Source organism: Pipistrellus hanaki, assembly GCF_964339955.1.
Source record: "Pipistrellus hanaki genome assembly, chromosome: 6".
Taxonomy (NCBI): domain Eukaryota; kingdom Metazoa; phylum Chordata; class Mammalia; order Chiroptera; family Vespertilionidae; genus Pipistrellus; species Pipistrellus hanaki.
The window spans coordinates 66882879-66902646 of record NC_140508.1 but is presented as its reverse complement, the minus strand read 5'-3'; the positions used below and the strand labels follow the sequence as shown (position 1 = coordinate 66902646).

The 19768-nt window shown below is 46.2% G+C and overlaps 1 protein-coding gene and 1 pseudogene across 3 annotated transcripts; one reads left to right on the top strand and one right to left on the bottom strand.

Annotated features, from left to right (window-relative positions):
• Positions 1–2458: 2458 nt before the first annotated feature.
• Positions 2459–19336, top strand: DNTTIP1 (deoxynucleotidyltransferase terminal interacting protein 1; the record flags this gene model as incomplete). Of its 2 annotated transcripts, none has more annotated exons than XM_084887844.1 (13): positions 2459–2632; positions 3189–3259; positions 4351–4447; positions 8466–8564; positions 10164–10232; positions 10461–10517; positions 10769–10827; positions 12214–12259; positions 14422–14480; positions 14570–14630; positions 16802–16873; positions 18831–18886; positions 18987–19336. In XM_084887844.1, 13 exons carry the CDS (start codon positions 2459–2461, stop codon positions 19123–19125), a joined length of 1059 nt encoding a protein of 352 aa, XP_084743970.1. In that variant the 3' UTR covers positions 19126–19336. The 2 variants fall into 2 exon arrangements, with proteins under 2 accessions (XP_084743970.1, XP_084743971.1); XM_084887845.1 differs by having other exon boundaries at positions 2518–2632; positions 3147–3259.
• Positions 7831–8148, bottom strand: LOC311624138 (large ribosomal subunit protein eL33-like; annotated as a pseudogene). Its single transcript has one exon. The product of its transcript is annotated as a large ribosomal subunit protein eL33-like (transcript).
• Positions 19337–19768: the final 432 nt, after the last annotated feature.

The window sequence follows — 19768 nt, the reverse complement described above, 5'->3', positions numbered from 1 at the left end:
CAAGAGGTAGCTGATCAATGTTGCTATCTCATTGATGTTTCTAACTCTCTATCCCTCTCTCTTCCTCTCTGTAAAAAAATCAATAAAGTATATATATTTTTTTAAAAGCTGCAAAGACCTATCTTTGAGTCTGCTCAGAACTAATTTAAATGCACCAAAGCATACATCTTGGTCCCTGTGGCCCACACAGGCCATCCTAGGACTGTATGAAGGCTAGTTGACAGAACCACAAAGAATAGTTGTTATGATTCAAGTAAATCTAGACTATATAAACTCCTTTTATTTATCTCTTCTTGCTCTATTTCTTCTTTAAAAAATATATATTTTTTACTTATTTCAGAGAAGAAGGGAGAGGGAGAGAAAGATAGAAACCTCAATGATGAGCCGAAACCGGTTTGGCTCAGTGGATAGAGCGTTGGTCTGTGGACCAAAAGATCCCAGGTTCGATTCAGTCAAGGGCATGTGCATTGGTTGCGGGTACATCCCCGGCAAGGGGTGTGCAGGAGGCTGCTGGTCGATGTTTCTCTCTCATCGATGTTTCTAGCTCTCTATCCCTCTTCCTTTCTCTCTGTGGAAAATCAATAAGTATATATTTTTTTTAAAAAAGAAACCTCAATGATGAGAGGGAATCATTGATCGGCTGCCTCCAGCATGCCCCCCATTGGGGATCGAGCCTGCAAACCAGGCATGTATCCATGACTAGCATCAAACCCAGGACCCTTCAGTCCATAGGCTGATGCTCTATCCACTGAGCTAAATCAGCTAGGAGCTTTATTTATTTTTATTTATCTAACTGCTTATGACTTTGGTCAGCCATGATACCTAATAGTGTCCAGTGTCACTGCTTAGCCCAGTGAAGTGAAAGGGCAGGGAACATCCAAGACTCAAGATAAAATCCTCCTAACAGTGCCAAAGAGCTCAGTGTCAGGAAGTTGCCTTGTTTTTGTTTTGTGGTGTGTGTGTGTGTGTGTGTGTGTGTGTGTGTGTGTGTCTTTTGCCTTTTTGTTTTAAGGCTGATATTGGAGCATAGAGGTTGATGACCTATTATGTGCTTTATATACATTATTTTAATCCTCATGATCATCTTGCGGAGGTAAAAGTATCTCAGAGGGGCTGAGGAAAATTGCCCAAGATCCTAAAGCTACTATGTGGTGGCTGCTAGAATTTAATTAATGACAGCATTGCTTGAGGGTTTACTTGTGCTACAGTTCTAAGTGCTTTATATTAATTAACTCACTTAATCCTCACTGCAACCTATAAGTTTGTTACTATTATCCCCATGCTACAGATGAAGAAACTAAGATGCAGAAAGAAACATGGGTCACACAGCTAGTAAATGGTAAAACAAAGATAGGCAGGCCAATTTCGTAGTTCTTAATCACCACTCCATACTGGATTTCAACTCAGATCTTCCTAACTGCAAAACCCACGCAGACAGGGCACATACCCAAGCTTTGGGTTCAATCCCTGCTCAGACTGCCTGTGGGAGGGAGTCAATCAATGTTCTCTTTTTCTCTCTCTCAAAAAGCAATAAAATAAAATAAAACACACACTTTCTACTCCCCTGTGTTGTGACCTGGAAAACGTGACTTTCTCTACCACTCATAGATCAGTTCTATTCAGGGCCTCCTTACAGCTAAGGCAGAGTTAAGGGGCGCTCTAGGGAATTCTATGGCTGTTAAACCCCTGCATCCCCGCCCATCCCAGAATCAGAGTCTGCGGAGACAAGTCCAGCTCCCTGGGGCTGGAGTTAGAATCCACGGTTCAAGTCCCAGCCTTTATTCTGATATCTTCAGACCCAGAGGCAGCTCCTGGGGTGGGAGCCTGTTCAGACCCAGTGGATGTCCAGCCAGCATGGCTCACTGGTTGAGGGTAGACCTATGAACCAGGAGGTCAGGTTGAGGGCTGGATCCCCAGTGTAGGGCATGCAGGATGCAGCCAATCAATGATTCTCATCATTGATATTTCTAACTCCTTCCCTCTCCCTTCCTCTTTGAAATTAATAAAAATATATTATTTAAAAAAAAAAAAAAAAAAAAAAAGACCCGCTGCGGTGCGTGAGTGGTAGGGATGGCCTGGGCCTCCTGTAGTGGGGGTACCGTGTCCACTCTAATTCTGGGGGCTCAGTACAGGGCATATTGAAGTCTACAGTTTTCGAAGACTGAACTGCAGACGCTGCTGTACGAAACGCTCCCCTAAATCCCCCAACTTCAACCCCTGGAAGCCTGCTCCCCTTCCTCTGCCCCTCACTTCAGACGGGGAACGACTCTTGATTGAACACCCAGAGGGACGGAGGGAGGGGAGGAAGGGGAGGAAGGGGAGGGAGACTCGGGAGGGAGCCCCGCCCGCCCACCCTCACTGGGTCTCCAGGGTCTCAGGGCTGGAAGCGGCGGTTGGTTCCCATGGAAACCCCGCTGCTCGCCGCGGCGCGCTTTCAGGCCGGCGGCCGCGCGTTCCAATGACGTCACGGGGCCACTTTCCGGCCCATTGGCAGAGTCCGGCTAGAGTTGTGAGGATCGGGGGCGCCATGGGGGCCACTGGCGACGCCGAGCAGCCGCGGGGACCCGGCGGGGCAGAGCGGGGCGGCCCGGAGCTGGGAGACGCGGGCGCAGCGGGGCAACTGGTCCTCACGGTGAGAGTGCCCCGAGGGAGGCCGGGCGGCCTGGGCTCGGGCCCGCAGGGCCTCGGGTTCCCGGGACCCTCGCCCGCGGGCAAAAGAACGCGGGGCTGAAGCTGCCGACGGGTTGGCGTTTTTCTCAGTCCGACGACGAGGGTTCAGGTTCTGGTGCCGCCCTCCTCGCTAGGTGACTGGGTCAGTCCTGTCAAGGCCCCGTTTCTCCTTCTATAAAGCGGAGATGATTGGGATCTGCCTCCTAAGGTTGTGGGGATGGGATATCAATGCGGTAAAGCGCCCCCAGCACACACCATCTGCCACCAGAGTAGGTCCTCGGTAAACACCGGTTCCCTTCCTCCAGCCGTTCCTAAAAAGGTGGGGTCGGGACTTTGAAAGCAGGATTCTCTCTCTGAGTTTCCCTTCCCTGGCAGGGCCTTCCAATCAATCTCTGCCCGCCCCGATCAATCGCGAACACCTGAGAAGCAGGGCTGTCTAGGTTTAACTTCATACTCACCCTCCACCTTCACCCCAGTGTCACCGCCTTCGGTGACACCTGCTCCCTTGGCCCCCACAGAATCCTTGGAACATAATGATAAAGCACCGGCAGGTGCAGCGGAGGGGCCGCCGCTCACAGATGACCACCAGGTAAGGACGACTCTGGATGGGACTTACCTCCCAGGCACTGTCAGAAGGCAGCTTTGGGGTCCTAGTTGTAGAGGGCTGAGAAGAGAGCGTCACGCAGTAGAATGAGCACTGGATTAGAAAAGAGGAGACTCAGATTCTGCGGCTTTCTGTGACCTTGAGCAAATCACTTCCCTCTCTGAATTCATATTCAAAATGAGGGAATGGCCGAAACCAGTTTGGCTCAGTGGATAGAGCGTCGGCCTGCGGACTGAAAGGTCCCAGGTTCGATTCCGGTCAAGGGCATGTACCTTGGTTGCGGGCACATCCCCGGTGGGGGGTGTGCAAGAGGCAGCTGATCGATGATTCTATCTCATCGATGTTTCTAACTCTCTGTAAAAATCAATAAAATATTAAAAAATAATAAAAATATATACAAAATGAGGGAATGGATAGATGAGACAATGCCTGAGCCACCTAAGCCAGGTGTGGCTCAGTGGTTGAGCATCAACCCTTGAATCAGGAGATCACAGTTCAATTCCTGGTCAGGGCACATGCAGGGGTTGCTGGCTCGATCCCCAGTAGGGGGCGTGCTAGAGGCAACCAATCAATTATTTTCCTCATTGATGTTTATATCCTTTCTCCCTCTCTCTGAAATCAATAAAAACATATATTTTCTTAAGTGTGGCTAATAGTATCTATAGGGTACTATTACCCTGTGGTAAGAGTATAATAATAATTGTTGTCATTAAATAGATAATAAAAGGAAAGGGAAAGAGCACTAGATGGGCTTTTGAAATGCTGATTATATTTTTTGACCTGGATAGTGATTAAATGGATGTTCGCTAATACTCTTTGTTAATGTGTATAGGCTTTTCTATATAAGAATTATACAGTATTTAGTAACACTTTTAAAACAATACTCATTTCAGAGAGTAATGAGATAAAATAAAGGCATGCATCTATGTAGTTTACAGAGAACCTGGGCACATAGCTAGTTTTCGGTAAAAACTATTATTGTCATTAAAGGATCCTATGTCAATAACTAGCCGGGCAGACTAAGGAAGGATGTGTTTGGCATATGTCCCCTGACTGTGCCTCCCTTCTGAACGCAGTTTCACAGATCCCGCTATCTCCATGGACCTCCTTCGAGCTGTACTGCAGCCTAGCATCAACGAGGAGATCCAGACTGTGTTCAACAAGTACATGAAGGTGAGAGGGGCCACAGAAGTAAAACATTAAATGGGAGAAAGAGCCAGAACCAGTTTGGCTCAGTGGTAGAGTCTGCGGACTGAAAGGTCCCAGGTTCGATTCCGGTCAAGGGCATGTACGTTGGTTTCGGGCACATCCCCGGTGGGAGGTGTGCAAGAGGCAGCTGGTCAGTGTTTCTCTGTCATCGACGTTTCTAGCTCTCTATCTCTCTCCCTTCCTCTCTGTAAAAAATCAATAAAAATATATATTTTTTTAATGGTAGAAAGACTCATGAGCAGTCCTTTCCTGTTTCACTCTCTCCCTGGCTCTCTCTAGTACACACAGATATCTACAGTTTTCCCGTTCTGAACCTCCGAGTAATTTGAACACCTCTTTAGCCAAGCTATTGTGTAGATGAAATGACTTAGGTGTAATGTGCTCAGAAATGTGCTTGGAACATAATAAGTGCTTTTATTATTTGTTTAATAATATCACCATTCATTATTTAAATTCTTTTTCACCCTAGCCAGTTTGGCTCAGTGGATAGAGCATCAGCCTACTGTCCAAGGGGTCCCAGGTTCAATTCCAGTCAAGGGCTAGTACCTCGGTTGCTGGCTCCTTCCTGGCCCAGGCCCTGGTTGGGGCTCATGCAGGATGTGTTTTTCTCTCATCAGTGTTTCTGTCTTTCCTTCTCTCTACTCTCCCTAAAAATCAATGGAAAAATATCCTCAGGTAAGGATTAACAATAACAAAAAAAACTTATTTTCTAGGACCATAGTAAGTTCTACATGATTCTGCCTGAATGCCTCTCAGATGCTTCAAACCCAGCATATTCAGAACTGAACTCTTTCTTCCTAGACTATCCTCCTCTTATGTTTACTCATTCATTCAAAAAGTATTTACTGGGCGTCTACCATAATGGCAGACACTATTCTAGGCACTGGGGATGGGGATGAAGCAGTGAACAAAATGGACAATGTCGTTGCCCTCTTTTAGCAAATTTGTACCTTGTTAGGTAACGCCAGAGAGAAGGGGAAGAGAGGGACCAGTGGGAAACAGAGGTGCTATCCCATAGATTGTGACTGGGAAAGTCCTATGATAAAAGAACATTAATCAGAGATTTAATAAAATGAGAAAAGAACAAGCCATGCAGAAACCTGGGTGAGAAGCCATCCCAGCTAAGGGAACAGGCCAGAGGCCCTGAGGCAGGACTGTGCTTCACACATTCAAAGCCTCCAAGTGGCCAGTGTGACTGGAGCAGACTGAGCCAGGGGAGAGTAATAGGAGAGGTGATCAGAGACATATCAGGGCCCAGCTCATGCCAGAACCTTGAAGCCATCGGAAGAACTTTGTGTTTTATTGTGAGTAAAATAAAGCTCTTGGAGAGTTTTGAGCAGAGCCTGTGATCTGAACATTTTGTAAAGAGTTACTCTGACTGCTATATAGAGAACATACTGTAGGAGGACCAGTTAGGAGACTTGAATGATAGTGGCTTGAGTGTTAGCAGTGCAAATGTTGGGTAAGAATCCAATTCTGTATTTTAAGAGTAGTGCCTGGCCAGTGTGGCTCACTTGTTGAACATCCCCCTATGAAGCAGGAAGTCTCAGTTTGATTCCTGGTCAGGGCACATCCCTAGGTTGTGAGCTCAATCCCCAGCAGGAGACAGGCAATAGATGATTCTCGTCATTGATGTTTCTCTCTCTCTCTCACTCTCCCTCTGAAATCAATACAAATAATAAATGCATGCATGCACCTATATATATAAAAAGTCAGTGATCAAAATGACTGGAACAACCAGAACAACTGGTCGTTATGATGCCCACTGTAGCCAGTCAACTGTTCCAATTGGGGATGGGACCACCTGGCCAACCTCCGATAGCACCTCCCCCTAGCTGGCCCTACCCTTTATTGGCCCCCCACCCCGATCAGAGGCGGGGGGCAGCACTGGCCAGCAGATCATCCACAGCACCTCCCCCAAGCTGGCCCCACCCTCAAATGCCCCTCTCCCTGGCCAGGCCGACCCCCATGAGGCCCTGATTGGGGGTGGGGCGGTGACCAACCTCCCATGGGCCCCCTTCCTGGGCAGCCCCCACATGGCCCTGATAGGGGTGCAGGGGGGGTGGAGGGGCTCCAAGCCAACCTCCTGCAGTCCCTCCCCCAGCTAACTAGCCCCCCCCCCATAGATCTCAATCACCAGGTAGACGGAGGGACTCCACCCATGCACTAATTTGTGCACCAGGCCTCTAGTACATTAATAAAATTCCTCAGTGACTTTCCATTGTCTCTGGGTAAAATTCAAATTCCTTATGGCATGTATGGCCCAAAGTGATCAGATCCCAGCCACACACCCTTTATTCCCTTCATTACTATCCCTACTTTTTGTATGTCCCATGTATTCTCATACCTCCACACCTTTACACATGCAGAAATAATGAAGCCAGTAAGGGAAGGCTAGGCCAGGATTTAATCTGTGATTGCCTGCCTCCAAAGCCCTTTTCTTGTTGCTTATCCCAATAATGGATACCATGATTCAGGAACCTTCTCCCCTGTACAAATGCTGGATAAATACGATTTGTGGCACTAGGCTTTCCTCTTTATAGTCAGTAAAGATACCTCCTTATCACTTGTGTTTGAACAAAGTACAAGTAAATTGATTACATCACAGCTTTTATTTGACCTGGCCTCATCTGATCACTTTGTTGAACAGTGTTCAGAAAAGATCCAGACTAGAAAGTCCTGGTTGAATCTGACTTTGTCCAATCTCAAGGGAACATCTGTAGAATGGGAGGAGTGAGACCTGGGCAGGGCCTCAGGACACCCACAGCTCCAACTGACTGGCGAAAGGGAAAGCAGGAGGTTCCCCCACTGGGTAAAAGGGAGAGCATGAGCCTGAAAACTAGGTAAAGTAGGCCCCAAACCAGGGACTGAGCACATTCATAATGAAGCCAAGTCGTGTCTCTAGAACAAAGTGTTAGATCGCTCAAGTAGTCACCTTTCATGTCAAGAATATATTTTGCTATATGTCCTTACTGTGATTTTTTTTCTTACTATGATTTTTAATATTTGCATATTTACGGTATGGCTGTGCCATAATTTATTTTAAGTTATACCTGGACATTTAAGTTATTCTTTGATTTTGCACTATTTACACATTAATGCTGTAATGACCATCTTTTGGGCCCCTCGATGATTATGCTCCTCCTTAAATGAGGATAGAGTAGGGAAATGAACCTGGAATAAATCTTAATCTGTCTAATTTCAATGTCATACTCAGAATCATTTTTTTCCTTCGGTATCAGATATGATAAAAGCTTCTCTTCTATTTATTTCTTTGTGTTTAACCCATTTAACAAAAGTACAAGAGAACAAATTCACTGTTATTTACTTTTCAATAAGTTTAAATCCTAGAGCATTACACGGGTTCTGTGCCCCAATAGGCTTAGCAGGAAAGTTACTTCAGAATTGGGCGGGAGCCACGCCACTGTTTCCATGAGCATGAGTTCCTTTCCCCAGATGACTGGTTTTGTTTGGTTTGCCACAAGGAGTCACTGTTCTTTGCTGTACACATAAGCACATCTCTTGCCTAGATAGTATTCCGTTGCACCTCGAGCATAAACACCTTCAGTTTCAGGAAGAGCTATATGCACCCTCTGGTTCCAGAAACCCTGCTCATAGCCAGCAAAAATGGCCTTGGACCACAGCCTCCCAGACATATTTGTCATTTTAGAAGTCCTGTTCCCAGCAGACTTCCCCAGACTCCAAGATGGTGGAGATAGCTAAAAGCTTCTCTTTTTATATATTTTTATTTTTGAGAGAGAAAGAAAGGAGAGAGAGAAACATCAATATGAAAGCAATATGGTCAGCTGTCTCCTGCATGTCCCCATCCTGGGATCTATTCTGCAATTCAAGCATGTGCTCTGACTGGGAATCGAACAGCAACCTTTTGGTGCACAGGATGACACCCAGCCAACTGAGCCACACCAGCGAGGGCTAAAAGCTTTCCTTTTATATTCAGTTTGCTCTTTGCACTTCTCCCTAGTTCTTCCAGAAGGCAGCACTGAATGTGCGAGACAACGTTGGGGAAGAAGTGGATGCAGAGCAGCTGATCCAGGAGGCCTGTCGCAGCTGCCTAGAGCAGGTGAGACCAAATAGGACCAGAGCTGTAGGCAGAGGGCTTAGCCCTGGGATCTCCAGTAAGAAGTATGATCCCATCCTCAGTGGGGGGTGCCGGAGAAGCCACTCACTTCCAGGTAGGGCTTGGGGTTGTTGTGACAGAAGGGGAGGGAAATAGTTACATGCCGGGTATCGTGATAAATGTTTTTATATCATTTGTTAATTTATATCTCAGAGGAAACTCTATTTTAATCCCTAATTTACGGATGAAGAAATTGTGGCTTACAACAAGCAAGAGTTAGAATAGCTAAGGTCCATCTCACCTCTGCAAGTACTTGTGAGTTGATTCTTGAAGTTGTCACAGCCCCTGGGGACTATCACCCTTTCTGCCCCTCTGCCTCTCAGGGTGTGGTCAGGAGGCATGACATCAGGTTTATAAATGGCTGTGTTCCCAAGATAGTAGTGAACCAGTTTGCATGTGTCAGCTGCTGTTATTAATAGAAATTGTCAGCACCACCCAAACTCTGTGCTTGACTGTGAAACCATTAGCTGTCAGAGATGGAAATTTTTTCATAATGAAAGCCACAAAGGCTGGTTTAAGTTCAGGTCTATAAGGTAATTATCATAAGAAGAACGGCTTGCTAGCTGCTCAAGCACAGCCTCAGAAAAGAGCAAGATCAGGGCCTGGACCTCAGCTCTGAAAGGGAGAAGAACTCCGTGCTGTCAGTGAGAACTTACTCCGCTTCTTGGTGGCATTGTCACAGTGAATCATGTCATGTTTCTTAGAATGCACCTCTCTTGGTGACTTCTCTTTGCAGCAGAATAAGACCCTTGTGCCTTGCGTGACCCACAGAGCCCTATGTGGACTGGCTCCTCCCACCTGCTCTATTGACTGTTCTAGCCACACTGCGCTCCTGCTTCTCCAGCACAGCAACTCGGGGCCTTTGCACTTGCTGCTCTCACTGCCTCACGTGCTCTCCCCTTCACTCTTTACATAGCTGCTCCATCTAAAGTAGCCACCTCACTTCCTTCCCCACCTCCAGTTACACTCTATCACTTCACGTGTTTATTTCCACTGTTTGTTTCAACTTGAAATTATTCTTGGTTTGTTTGTTTATTTTCTGCCTTCCCTCCCCCAAACTCCACTAAAATCTTGAATTTTATGAGTTGAGGCCTGATCTTGTTCACTGCTGTATTCCTAGCCCTAGAATATGACTCTTAATATTAGTACATTGTTTGTTGATTGTGAGAGTAGTGAATGAATGAATGAGCAAACGAACAACCAGAGTGCTGCTTTCATAGTTAAGTGGACACGTATGAAATAATAAACGTGTGCGTTGAGACTATGCACTCTTCACTTTTGGTGGAGAAAATCATGGGGTCAATTTTGAACCTAGCGTATTTTACATTTTCTAGTTTTTCAACAACGATCATTAATACTCAGTTTGTTTGGGAGGGGGTTTAATGAATATCTGCTTATGTGCATGTCCTGGGGTGTCTGTACTGACCAAGAAACAGCTGTCACCCAGTTTGGAGTCTGATAAAGCCTTACTGGTCTGTAAAAATGAAGGCAGAGAGGCTTCCCACCAAAATAGTGACTGTTAACACCATCTTCTCCTTTCAGGCAAAACTACTGTTTTCAGATGGAGAAAAAGTTATACCCAGATTGACCCATGAGCTTCCAGGAATAAAGGTCAGGATCACTGTCTTGGGGCTTAAAAGGGGAACAGTGATCAGACTGGGAGGCAGGGGCGTTCTGTGTTCCACCATTTGTAGGACCAGGTCCAAATAGCGTCATGCTGGGAGGGTTTCTGAGGCCTGGCTCAGGGAGGTGTGGTCCAGGGCCCTTCTTCTGCGATCCCAAGGAACCTGCTGCCCCCAGATACCGGCCTTCCACTGATTCCCTTCCCTTCTTCTGCAGCGCGGTCGCCAGGCAGAAGAGGAAGGTGCTCATCGAGGAAGTCCCATTCCCAAAAAGGTAAACATCCCCACGTCTTCTGGCTGGACAAGGCCTGGCAGCCCCAGGGAGGGCGGTGGGCTTCCTTGGTGCACCCTGGGGCCTTTCTGGCATGAGAGGCAGGAACCCTGGAAACACTCACTCTTCCTGTTCACCCTCAAGCACCATTTCGTCACCCTCAAAAACCATCTCCACCAGCGACCCTGGACCTGCCAGTAGGGTGGGGTGGGGATTCTGCAGGGACAGGCTCTGACAGTTGTTCTTTGTGGCAGAGGAAGGGACGGCCTCCTGGACACATCCAGTCAAATGACCGGGCAGCCCCTGGCATGGTGTGAGTAGGGACCAGGAGAGCTGAAGGGAGGGACGGGAGGGAGGGGGCCTGAGGAGAAGCGGCCAGAGTGCTGTCCCTGTGGAAGTGAGATCTGTTTAAGTCACCAGGAGGAGGGTCACGGGTTTGGGGGTAGGAAAAGAAAGCAGCAAGGAGGAGGGTTTTTATCCTGCTTTTGCCCCAGAACAGTTCAGCCAGCTTGATTAAACACCAGACTTGCTTTGTTGTTAGTATATACTGAATGTTTATAATGTGCCATAACTGGTCTAAACTCCTTACATATGTACTTTTTAATCCTTACATCCGCCCTCTAATGAAGGTTTAATTAATTTTGCTGATAAGGAATTAGACTCAGAGAATTACTTGCCCAACATCATATAGCTACTAAGGGGTAAAACTCCATTCCTCTAGAATGGCATTTTTAAAGATTTTTAAAGCAACAGAATCGCCGAAACCGGTTTGGCTCAGTGGATAGAGCATCGGCCTGCAGACTGAAAAGTCCCAGGTTCGATTCCAGTCAAGGGCATGTACATTGGTTGCGGGCACATCCCCAGTAGGGGGTGTGCAGGAGGCAGCTGGTCGATGTTTCTCTCTCATCGATGTTTCTAGCTCTCTATCTCTCTCCCTTCCTCTCTGTAAAAAATTAATAATATATATATATCACACTTTTTTTAAAAAAGCAACAGAATCTTCATATATATTATTATTATATATATGTGTGTGTGTGTGTGTGTGTGTGTGTGTGTGTGTGTGTATTATTTCAGAGAGGAGGGGAGAAGGAGAGAGAGATAGAAACATCAATGATAAGAAAGAATCATTGATAGGCTGCCTCATGCATGCCCCCTAGTGGAGATTGAACCTGCAACTCGGGCATGTGCCCTTGATCCGAATCAAACCCAGGATCCTTCAGTCCACAGGCTGATGCTCTATCCACTAAGCCAAACCAGCTAGGGCCAGAATCTTTTTTCAAACAAAACTTTACATGAAAGCCCAATATTTAAAGCAGATAAAGCCTCACTGGTCTGGTTAAAGCGATGGGGATAGCTGGTGCCCTGGATTAAGAGATGGAGTAGTAGTAATCATCAGACCTCGATTTGTGTCCCATCTGAGCAAGTTCATTCCTCACTAACAACAGGATTGCTGCTGGTGTTGCTTTTGACAGATGAGAACTGCAATTCAAAGAGGTTCTTGGACTTGTTATCAGACCTAGTCCCAGGATGGCTTCCAGCCCAGTGCTTTCTCCCTTTGTGCCTCCTCTAATGGGTTACCTAGAAGTATACCCAGGGCTAACGTGAGAGTGTGTGGGGAACTCCCACCACCAGCAGCAGGCTTTCTGCCAATCCTGGACCTGAACTTAGAGAAGTTACCTTTCTTCTGTCCCCCAATCAGGTGGAAACCAAAATCCTGTGAACCGATTCGCCGAGAAGGCCCCAAGGTATGATTATGTGAGCATAGCAGTGACCTTCATCCTAGGGGGAGACTCCGTCAAGGCTCTGGGCCTATCAGGAGGGAAAGAGGCTGGGGTGGTGAAGGATGTGTGCGTGCCATTCCAGAACCATCTTGCCCCTTCCCCATCCCCCAACGCTGGCCTCCCAGAAGGAGCCCAAGCAGCGGTTGGAGTTAGGGGTAAACAGAGGGAAGGCTGAGTCTGCTGAAGGCTTCTCCCTGTCAAAGCTCATGGTGTTTCCAGGACTCAGTATGTGACAGGCATGGCCTTCAGTCTTCTCTCATTTAATCTTTACAACAACCTTATGCAATAAATGCTGATACCCTTCCATAATTGAGGAGCTTCCTTTCCTGCCAGTAGAAATTACATTTTATTTAGTTATCTTATGTGCTTACTACACTTGAGTATATACTAAGGCTTAGGGACTTACTCAAAGTCACATACTAGTAAGTGGTAGAGCCAAGTCTCAAACATAAGATCCGTCGGCACCAGAGTTTGCATTGTTAACTGTTAACCTCTTTTGCCTCCAGAACATTGTTTACAAGCCCTTTTAGCAGTAGAATCCTCTTTTTGTAAAATCACAGGTGGAAGCCCAGCAGGTAGGTGAAAGCTCCACTGTCCTGGTTGAGGCTTTTCCAGAATGAATGGCCCACCTCTTGTCACACTGGCCCTTTGCCTTCACACAGCGACCACACCTTTCTTCTAAAACTGCTCCCTAAAGCAGGTGGTCCTGCATTCTCCTGGGTCTTTCTGGTCTTCCTCTCTTTGGGGAGTTCTTCCTCATATAAAGGGGCATTCCCCAAAATTCCCTCCTTGGCCCACTTCTCCATCTAGTTTCTCTCTGGATGATCTAAATAATTCACTCCTGGCCGAAACCAGTTTGGCTCAGTGGATAGAGAGTCGGCCTGAGGACTGAAAGGTCCCGGGTTCGATTCCGGTCAAGGACATTTACCTTGGTTGTGGGGACATCCCCAGTAGGGGGTGTGCAAGAGGCAGCTGATTGATGACTCTCTCGCATCGATGTTTCTAACTCTCTATCCCTCTCTCTTCCTCTCTGTAAAAAATCAATAAAAATATATAATAAATAAATAAATAAAAATTCACTCCTATGGTTTCAGAGACCAGTGTACTAGACCTGCCATACCTCTTGGTTTGTCCCACACTCCCTTTCTAGTTTAAAACTGATATATACAACTACCTACTACATCTCCTTGCTGGGATTTCCATGGCATTTTCAATTCAGATATCCAAAATGGATATCAGAATCTTTCATCTGTCTTTTATGGTCCCTGCTTTAGTCACCTTTGCCTCTTCCTTTCCTTCTACCCTGGATGCTTCCACCCCCTAATATATCACAGTTGCTATTCCCTCCTCTTCCTTACTGCTATCCTGGCTCAAGCCCTCATCTTCATTCAAAACTGCTCTGTTATAGCAACCTCTGAGCTTGTCCCCTGCCTGGACTCTGCCACTTCAAATCCAGAAGCCACACTGCAGAAGAGTGAGCTATCTTTAAGGCAGATCTGCTCCTCAGTGACTCCCCCATAGCCTCCAGATTGAGCAAATGTACTAGGGCCTTTAGCCCTCTCTGCTTCTCTCTCAGCCTCATTACTTGCTACACCCTAATCTGTGCTCTCTCTTTTAGCAACACAGAATAGTTTATAGTTTCTCCAGCATCCCACACCAGCTCTCATCTGCCTTTGTTCATGTTGCCCCTTTTTCCTCTCCACATCCTGTCTAACTTGTGCTCATCCTTCTGGAATCAACTTGCAAATTACCTCTTTAAGGAAGCCTTCTTGTTATCCTTCTCTTTGCACCCCTCCCACCTACACTCGCCTGTGTATCATTGCCCATCTCATGATGGTATAATTATCTATGCCAAGCATTATTTGGCCCGTGTTAGCCTTGGAGTTTGACATGCTTGATCTATACACATAAGTCTGTGGTCTCTGAAATACAGAGACTATCTTACTCATCTCTTTATGCCCAGTATCTAGCACAGGGCCTAGCATAGTATAAGTATTCAGATTCTTAAATCAACTGTTTAGAATAATGGAATAATGGTGGTGTTGGTAGAGGGGAGGGAGAGGAATGTTTCTTTCCTGCCCATCAGAGAAACCTCACCCTCACCAGCCTGTCTGTTTTTTGCGTAGTGGGACCCAGCTCGGCTGAATGAATCTACCACCTTTGTGTTAGGATCTCGAGCCAACAAGTAAGTCTTAGAGCTTTGGCACTGAGGAAGGAGTCCACCCCTTAGGACTACAACGGCAGGAATCCTTACACATGTCTGTTATTTTTCAGAGCCCTGGGGATGGGGGGCACCAGAGGGAGAATCTACATCAAGCACCCACACCTCTTTAAGGTAGGTGAGAGCTGGGGGTCAGGCAGGCCATTGCAGGGGAATATGTGACATTGGGAACTGTACATGGCACAGAGAAGCTTGGGGCAAACACCGATCTGCGAGTCAAGGCATCTGGGTTCTACAATAGTTGCCCTCGACCTTTACTTTTTATAATTTACACAACAACTCTGGGCCTCAATAATAGCTACTTGTCCTGTGTGTTTATTGTGTACCAAACCTGGTTTTAGGTGCCACACATTATTTCATGGAACTTCCTTTAAGATGGAATGGCTGAGAAAGGCTAAGTGACTTGTTCAGAATCACTCAGTGGTAACTAGTGAGTCAGGTCTGTCCTCAGCAAAACCTGAGCTCTTGTGCATGTTATTAAACTAAGTCTCCCTCATTTTATTTTTGTTTATTTATTTATTGTGAATCCTCACCCGCGGATATTTTTCCATTGATTTTTTTCTTTTTCTTTTTTTTTTAAGAAAGTGGAAGGGAAGGCAGGACAGGGAGAGAGAGAAACATTGATGTGAAAGAGAGACATCGATTGGTTGCCTCCCGCATGACCCCTGACCAGGGCAAGGATCAAACCTGCTACCCTTGATTGGGAATCAAATGCATGACCCTTAGGTGCATGAGCCAGGGCTCCTTCATTTTATCATAATGACTATAGAATTCATAGAATAAATATTCCATCATTTATTTCACTACTCCCCTGTTGTTAGATATTTAAGTTTTTTCCAACAGTTGCTATCATAAACAATGCTGCACAAAACAAACTGTGTACATGTGTGGGTGACTCTGAAGGGTAAAACCTTGGAAATGGGATTTTTCTGGGTCAGAAAATGCACACTTTTAAGTTTTTGACTGATGTTTATATTATACTAGAGGCCCAGTGCACAACATTCGTGCACTTGGGGGGGGGGGTGTCCCTCATCCTGGCCTGTACCCTCTCACAGAGACCCCTTGGGGGGTGTTCCCTCAGGGAGCGGGCCTAAGCCGGCAGTTGGACATCCCCTGAGGGGGGTCCTTAGTGCTGCTGGGGAGACCAGAGAATCTCCCGCTGCTGCACTCTCCAACCATGAGCCTGGCTTCTGGCTGAGTGGCCACCAGGGGCAGCTCCTTCATTGAGCATCTGCCCTCTGGTGGTCAGTGCACATCATAGTGAGCATTCATTCTGCTGTTTGATTGATTTGCATATTAGCCTTTTATTATATAGTATGGGAGGTGAAATAATTATTCAAACTCAAAGTTATTAACCATACAATTGGTCTCTATTTCAAATGTTATGCCTGTTTGATAAAACCTATCTATATTAAGCACTTATTATGTGTCAGATATGATTAGCACTTTTTATGCACCACTTTTTTTTTTTAAGAGGGCGTTTATTAAAGTTGGGTACAGTGAAACAGGAAAGGGCGGGAGAAATGAGCCTAGAATGGGCTTCTTTGGCTCACTAAGAAGTCAGAGAAAAGGGGGCTTTGGGGACAGGTTTAGGGGGTTTGCCAGGATGAATTGCCAGACCATTGTTACCCTAGTTGCAAGTATCGTGAGGTCCCTTAGAGTTTAGGAGATGCATCCCTGTAGGGAAAGAAAGGGGGAAGGCTTGGGCATGCAAGCAGGTCCATTTTACTTATTTTTAACAACAACCCTCTAAGTATTAATACAGTCTTTTTCACAGATGAAGAAACTGAGTCTCAAGGAAATTACTGCCCTGGTATATACTGTCTATTAAGTGGCAGAAACCGGACTTTAAATTTTTTTGTCTAATTCCAAAACCAGGTTCTTAAATGTGATGCTATCCTTCCTTCCCCTGAGCATGAAGTGTCCTGGCTTTTGTTTTAGAAAATATGGTCACCATAATATATTTTATAAGCTTCCTCAAATCATTATTTCAAAGAGGAGTAGCACTCTATAATAAGAGTCAAACCCATTGCCTGAGATGCTGTGTATTGAGAGACAAAGGGGTTGGAGCTTAGATAGAAACTAAATCTCTGGAAATTGGGTCCCGCTCCTGGTTTCCTGGGCTCAACTGCACTTTTTCTGAAGAGGTTGGTGAGCCCTCTACATCCACCCAGCTAAGACAAGGTCTTGTTCATATGAACTGCTCGAGGGCCAAGAGTACGATCTGGGAACAATAAGGAGAGCCCCTCACACCAGGCTAATGTCTCTGATTCCATCCCCCACAGTACGCTGCTGATCCCCAGGACAAGCACTGGCTGGCCGAGCAACATCACATGCGGGCGACCGGGGGGAAGATGGTGAGCACTGTTCCCTCGTGACCCTGCCAGAGACCCACGCAGCCAGGAGCCAGGTTCTGGCCATTGGTGGCAGCTTACCTCCAAATCTGAGAGACTCTCAAAGCCGGGTGAATGTAGAAAGGCAGGCGTGTGAGGGCAGAGAGGGCCGTTCCTTCATGCTGAACAGCAGGCTGGAATTCCCTTTGCTGTCCTTAGGTCTCCCGCACAGCACCCCCTCAGCCCCTCCTCACCTCATTAGCTAAACAGAAGAATGGCGGGTACAACTGATTATCCCTTGTGCCTGTTGACAAATTTCACTCATCGATCACAACATTCTGCACCTGACACCATTAAAGAATCTTTTCTCAACACAGTCCTTGTCATTCCTGGGATGGTTCCTATTAGAATCCAATGGCCTTGCAAACCAGTATGCCATCTCTCTTCTGGTATTGAAAGCTATCTTTTATTTTACTGCTATATTTATACCTACACCCTGTCTCAAAAAAAAAAAAAAAAAAAAAAAAAATAGGTGAGGGGGAGACAGGATCTAAAATCAGAGCAAGACTAAGTTTTTTGTCTTGTTTTGTTTTTATTGCTGACGTGGGAGACCAGTGCACTTCTGGGCTTCCAGCTCTAGGCCCCTCTCAAGAACACCTGGTCTGTTAGAAAGTTTGCTGTGTCCGTAAGATGACAGTCAAATGACCCAAGGGACACACAACTAATTATTCCTGACCCTAAGCCTAGAAAAAAATGTCTCCCGCAGAAGACTTTTCACTTGGGGAACAACATCCTCGATGGGAAGCTCAAAGAGGGCTCTCGCCCACTGCAGCCCGAGGCATTGTGCCAGCAGCTTTACAGGCCTCAAAGCAACACAGCCCAGTTACTAGGCAATTTTCCCTTCGGCCACAAAGTTCAAAACCAAATAATCTTGGTTCCCAGAGTTAACATAGCTTCCTCCAATTTCCTGTTTCCATGTATATTTCACTAGCTCTCTTGCCATTTTTTTTCTTGCCATTTTGTTATTCAGTACCTTGGGATCTTTCTTATTTTATTTCTAATATATTTTTACTGCCAAAACCGGTTTGGCTCAGTGGATAGAGCATCAGCCTATGGACTGAAAGGTCCCGGGTTTGATTCTGGTCAAGGACATGTACCTTGGTTGTGGGCACATCCCCAGTAGGGCTTGTGAAAGAGGCAGCTGATCGATGTTTCTGGCTCTCTCTCTCTCTCCCTCTCTGTAAAAAATCAATTTTATATATATATATATATATATATATATATATATATATATATATATATATACACACACACACACACATATATATTCCGGCGTGTAAGACGACCCCCTAATTTTAGTTAAAACATAGGTTTAGGCCTATATTCGCTGTATAAGACTACCCCCACTTCAAAGAAAAGACTTACTTTGCCATCAAGATCTGCAGGTAATTTTTGTGCAATTTTGGTCTTTTGCCCCCGATTTTCGGTTGACTTTTTTTCCGTTTCAAAAGTCGTCTTATACGCCGGAAAATACGGGGGGGGGGGGGGGTATGTGTTTTTTTAATTCCAGAGGGAGAAATAGAAACATCAATGATGAGAGAGAATCATTAATTGGCTGCCTCCTGCATACCCACTTACTAGGGATATAGCCCACAACTGGGCTTGTGTCCTGACTGGGAATCGAACCATGACCTTATGGTTCATAGGTCGACCCTCAACTACTGAGCCACACCCAGCCAGGATCAGGGTCCTTTTTTAAAAGAGGAGAAAGTTATAGTTACCAGTTTTCACTCCCCTACCCATAATATCTATTTGAGTGAAGATTGCCTCAAGGAACTGTCCCTATTTACTCCCCCCTACTAAGTTATAAACCATGCCCCCCTTCCTTACGCCCTTACATCAAGCAAATGTTTAATAAAGTGTGGTTAAGCACACAGAAATGAATCGGAGTTGATGATCACTCTGCTTTGCTCCTCACCAGGCCTACCTCCTCATTGAAGAGGACATCCGGGACCTCGCTGCCAGCGATGATTACAGGTGAATCCAGATCTGTCCCCTCTCTCCCTGCCTACAGTCCCCCCAGGACGAGCCAGGCCTACATCCTGTCTTCAACCTTCTTCCTCAATGTCTTTGTCAGGGGATGCCTGGACCTGAAGTTAGAGGAGCTGAAATCCTTTGTCCTACCCTCCTGGATAGTTGAGAAGATGCGAAAGTACATGGAGACTCAACGGACAGAGAACGAGCATCGTGCAGTCGAAACACCTGCACAGACCTGAAGCCAGGTGGCCTGGCCACACTAGGCAGCCTTCCTCATGACCCTCTTTCCCTGTGACTGAGGCCACCACTGAGACTGCTCCCACATGGATGATAGCGGCATTAAGCTGTGCCTCACAGGGGTGATCACTACAGAGCATCCCAGACTGGCATGTAGTTCTATATTTGTAAAGTTATTAGGATAAGAAGCAATTAAAGTTTGTAATAAACACACATGAGCCTGCGGTGTGTTTTGCCCTGTGGGGGCTGACAAAACATCAAGGACTCTAGAAGTGGGTAGGGGAAAGGACCAGGTACCCCTCTCTCACCCCCGGTTAGACCCAGGAAGGTCCTGCTGCCCTTTTTGCTCTATGAGATGATGCTGGGAACACCTTACACACCTCCCTGTCCTCTGTTTCTTATTTCTTTACCTAACTTCGGCATGGAAGTAGCAGAATGTAATGGGTGTCACCATGGTGGGTTCATCACAGACCAGAATAAAAATGCAAAGTGGCTTTTATTACCCCCATTTTATAGATGAAAACACTAAATATGTAGAAAGGCAGCATATGAACCTACTTTCTAATAGGGAGTCAGCCTCAAGGTTTTCCCCTCAGTGGGCCCAGGAAGAGAGGCAGGGGTTTCGGGTTTCGCAGAGGGGTACCA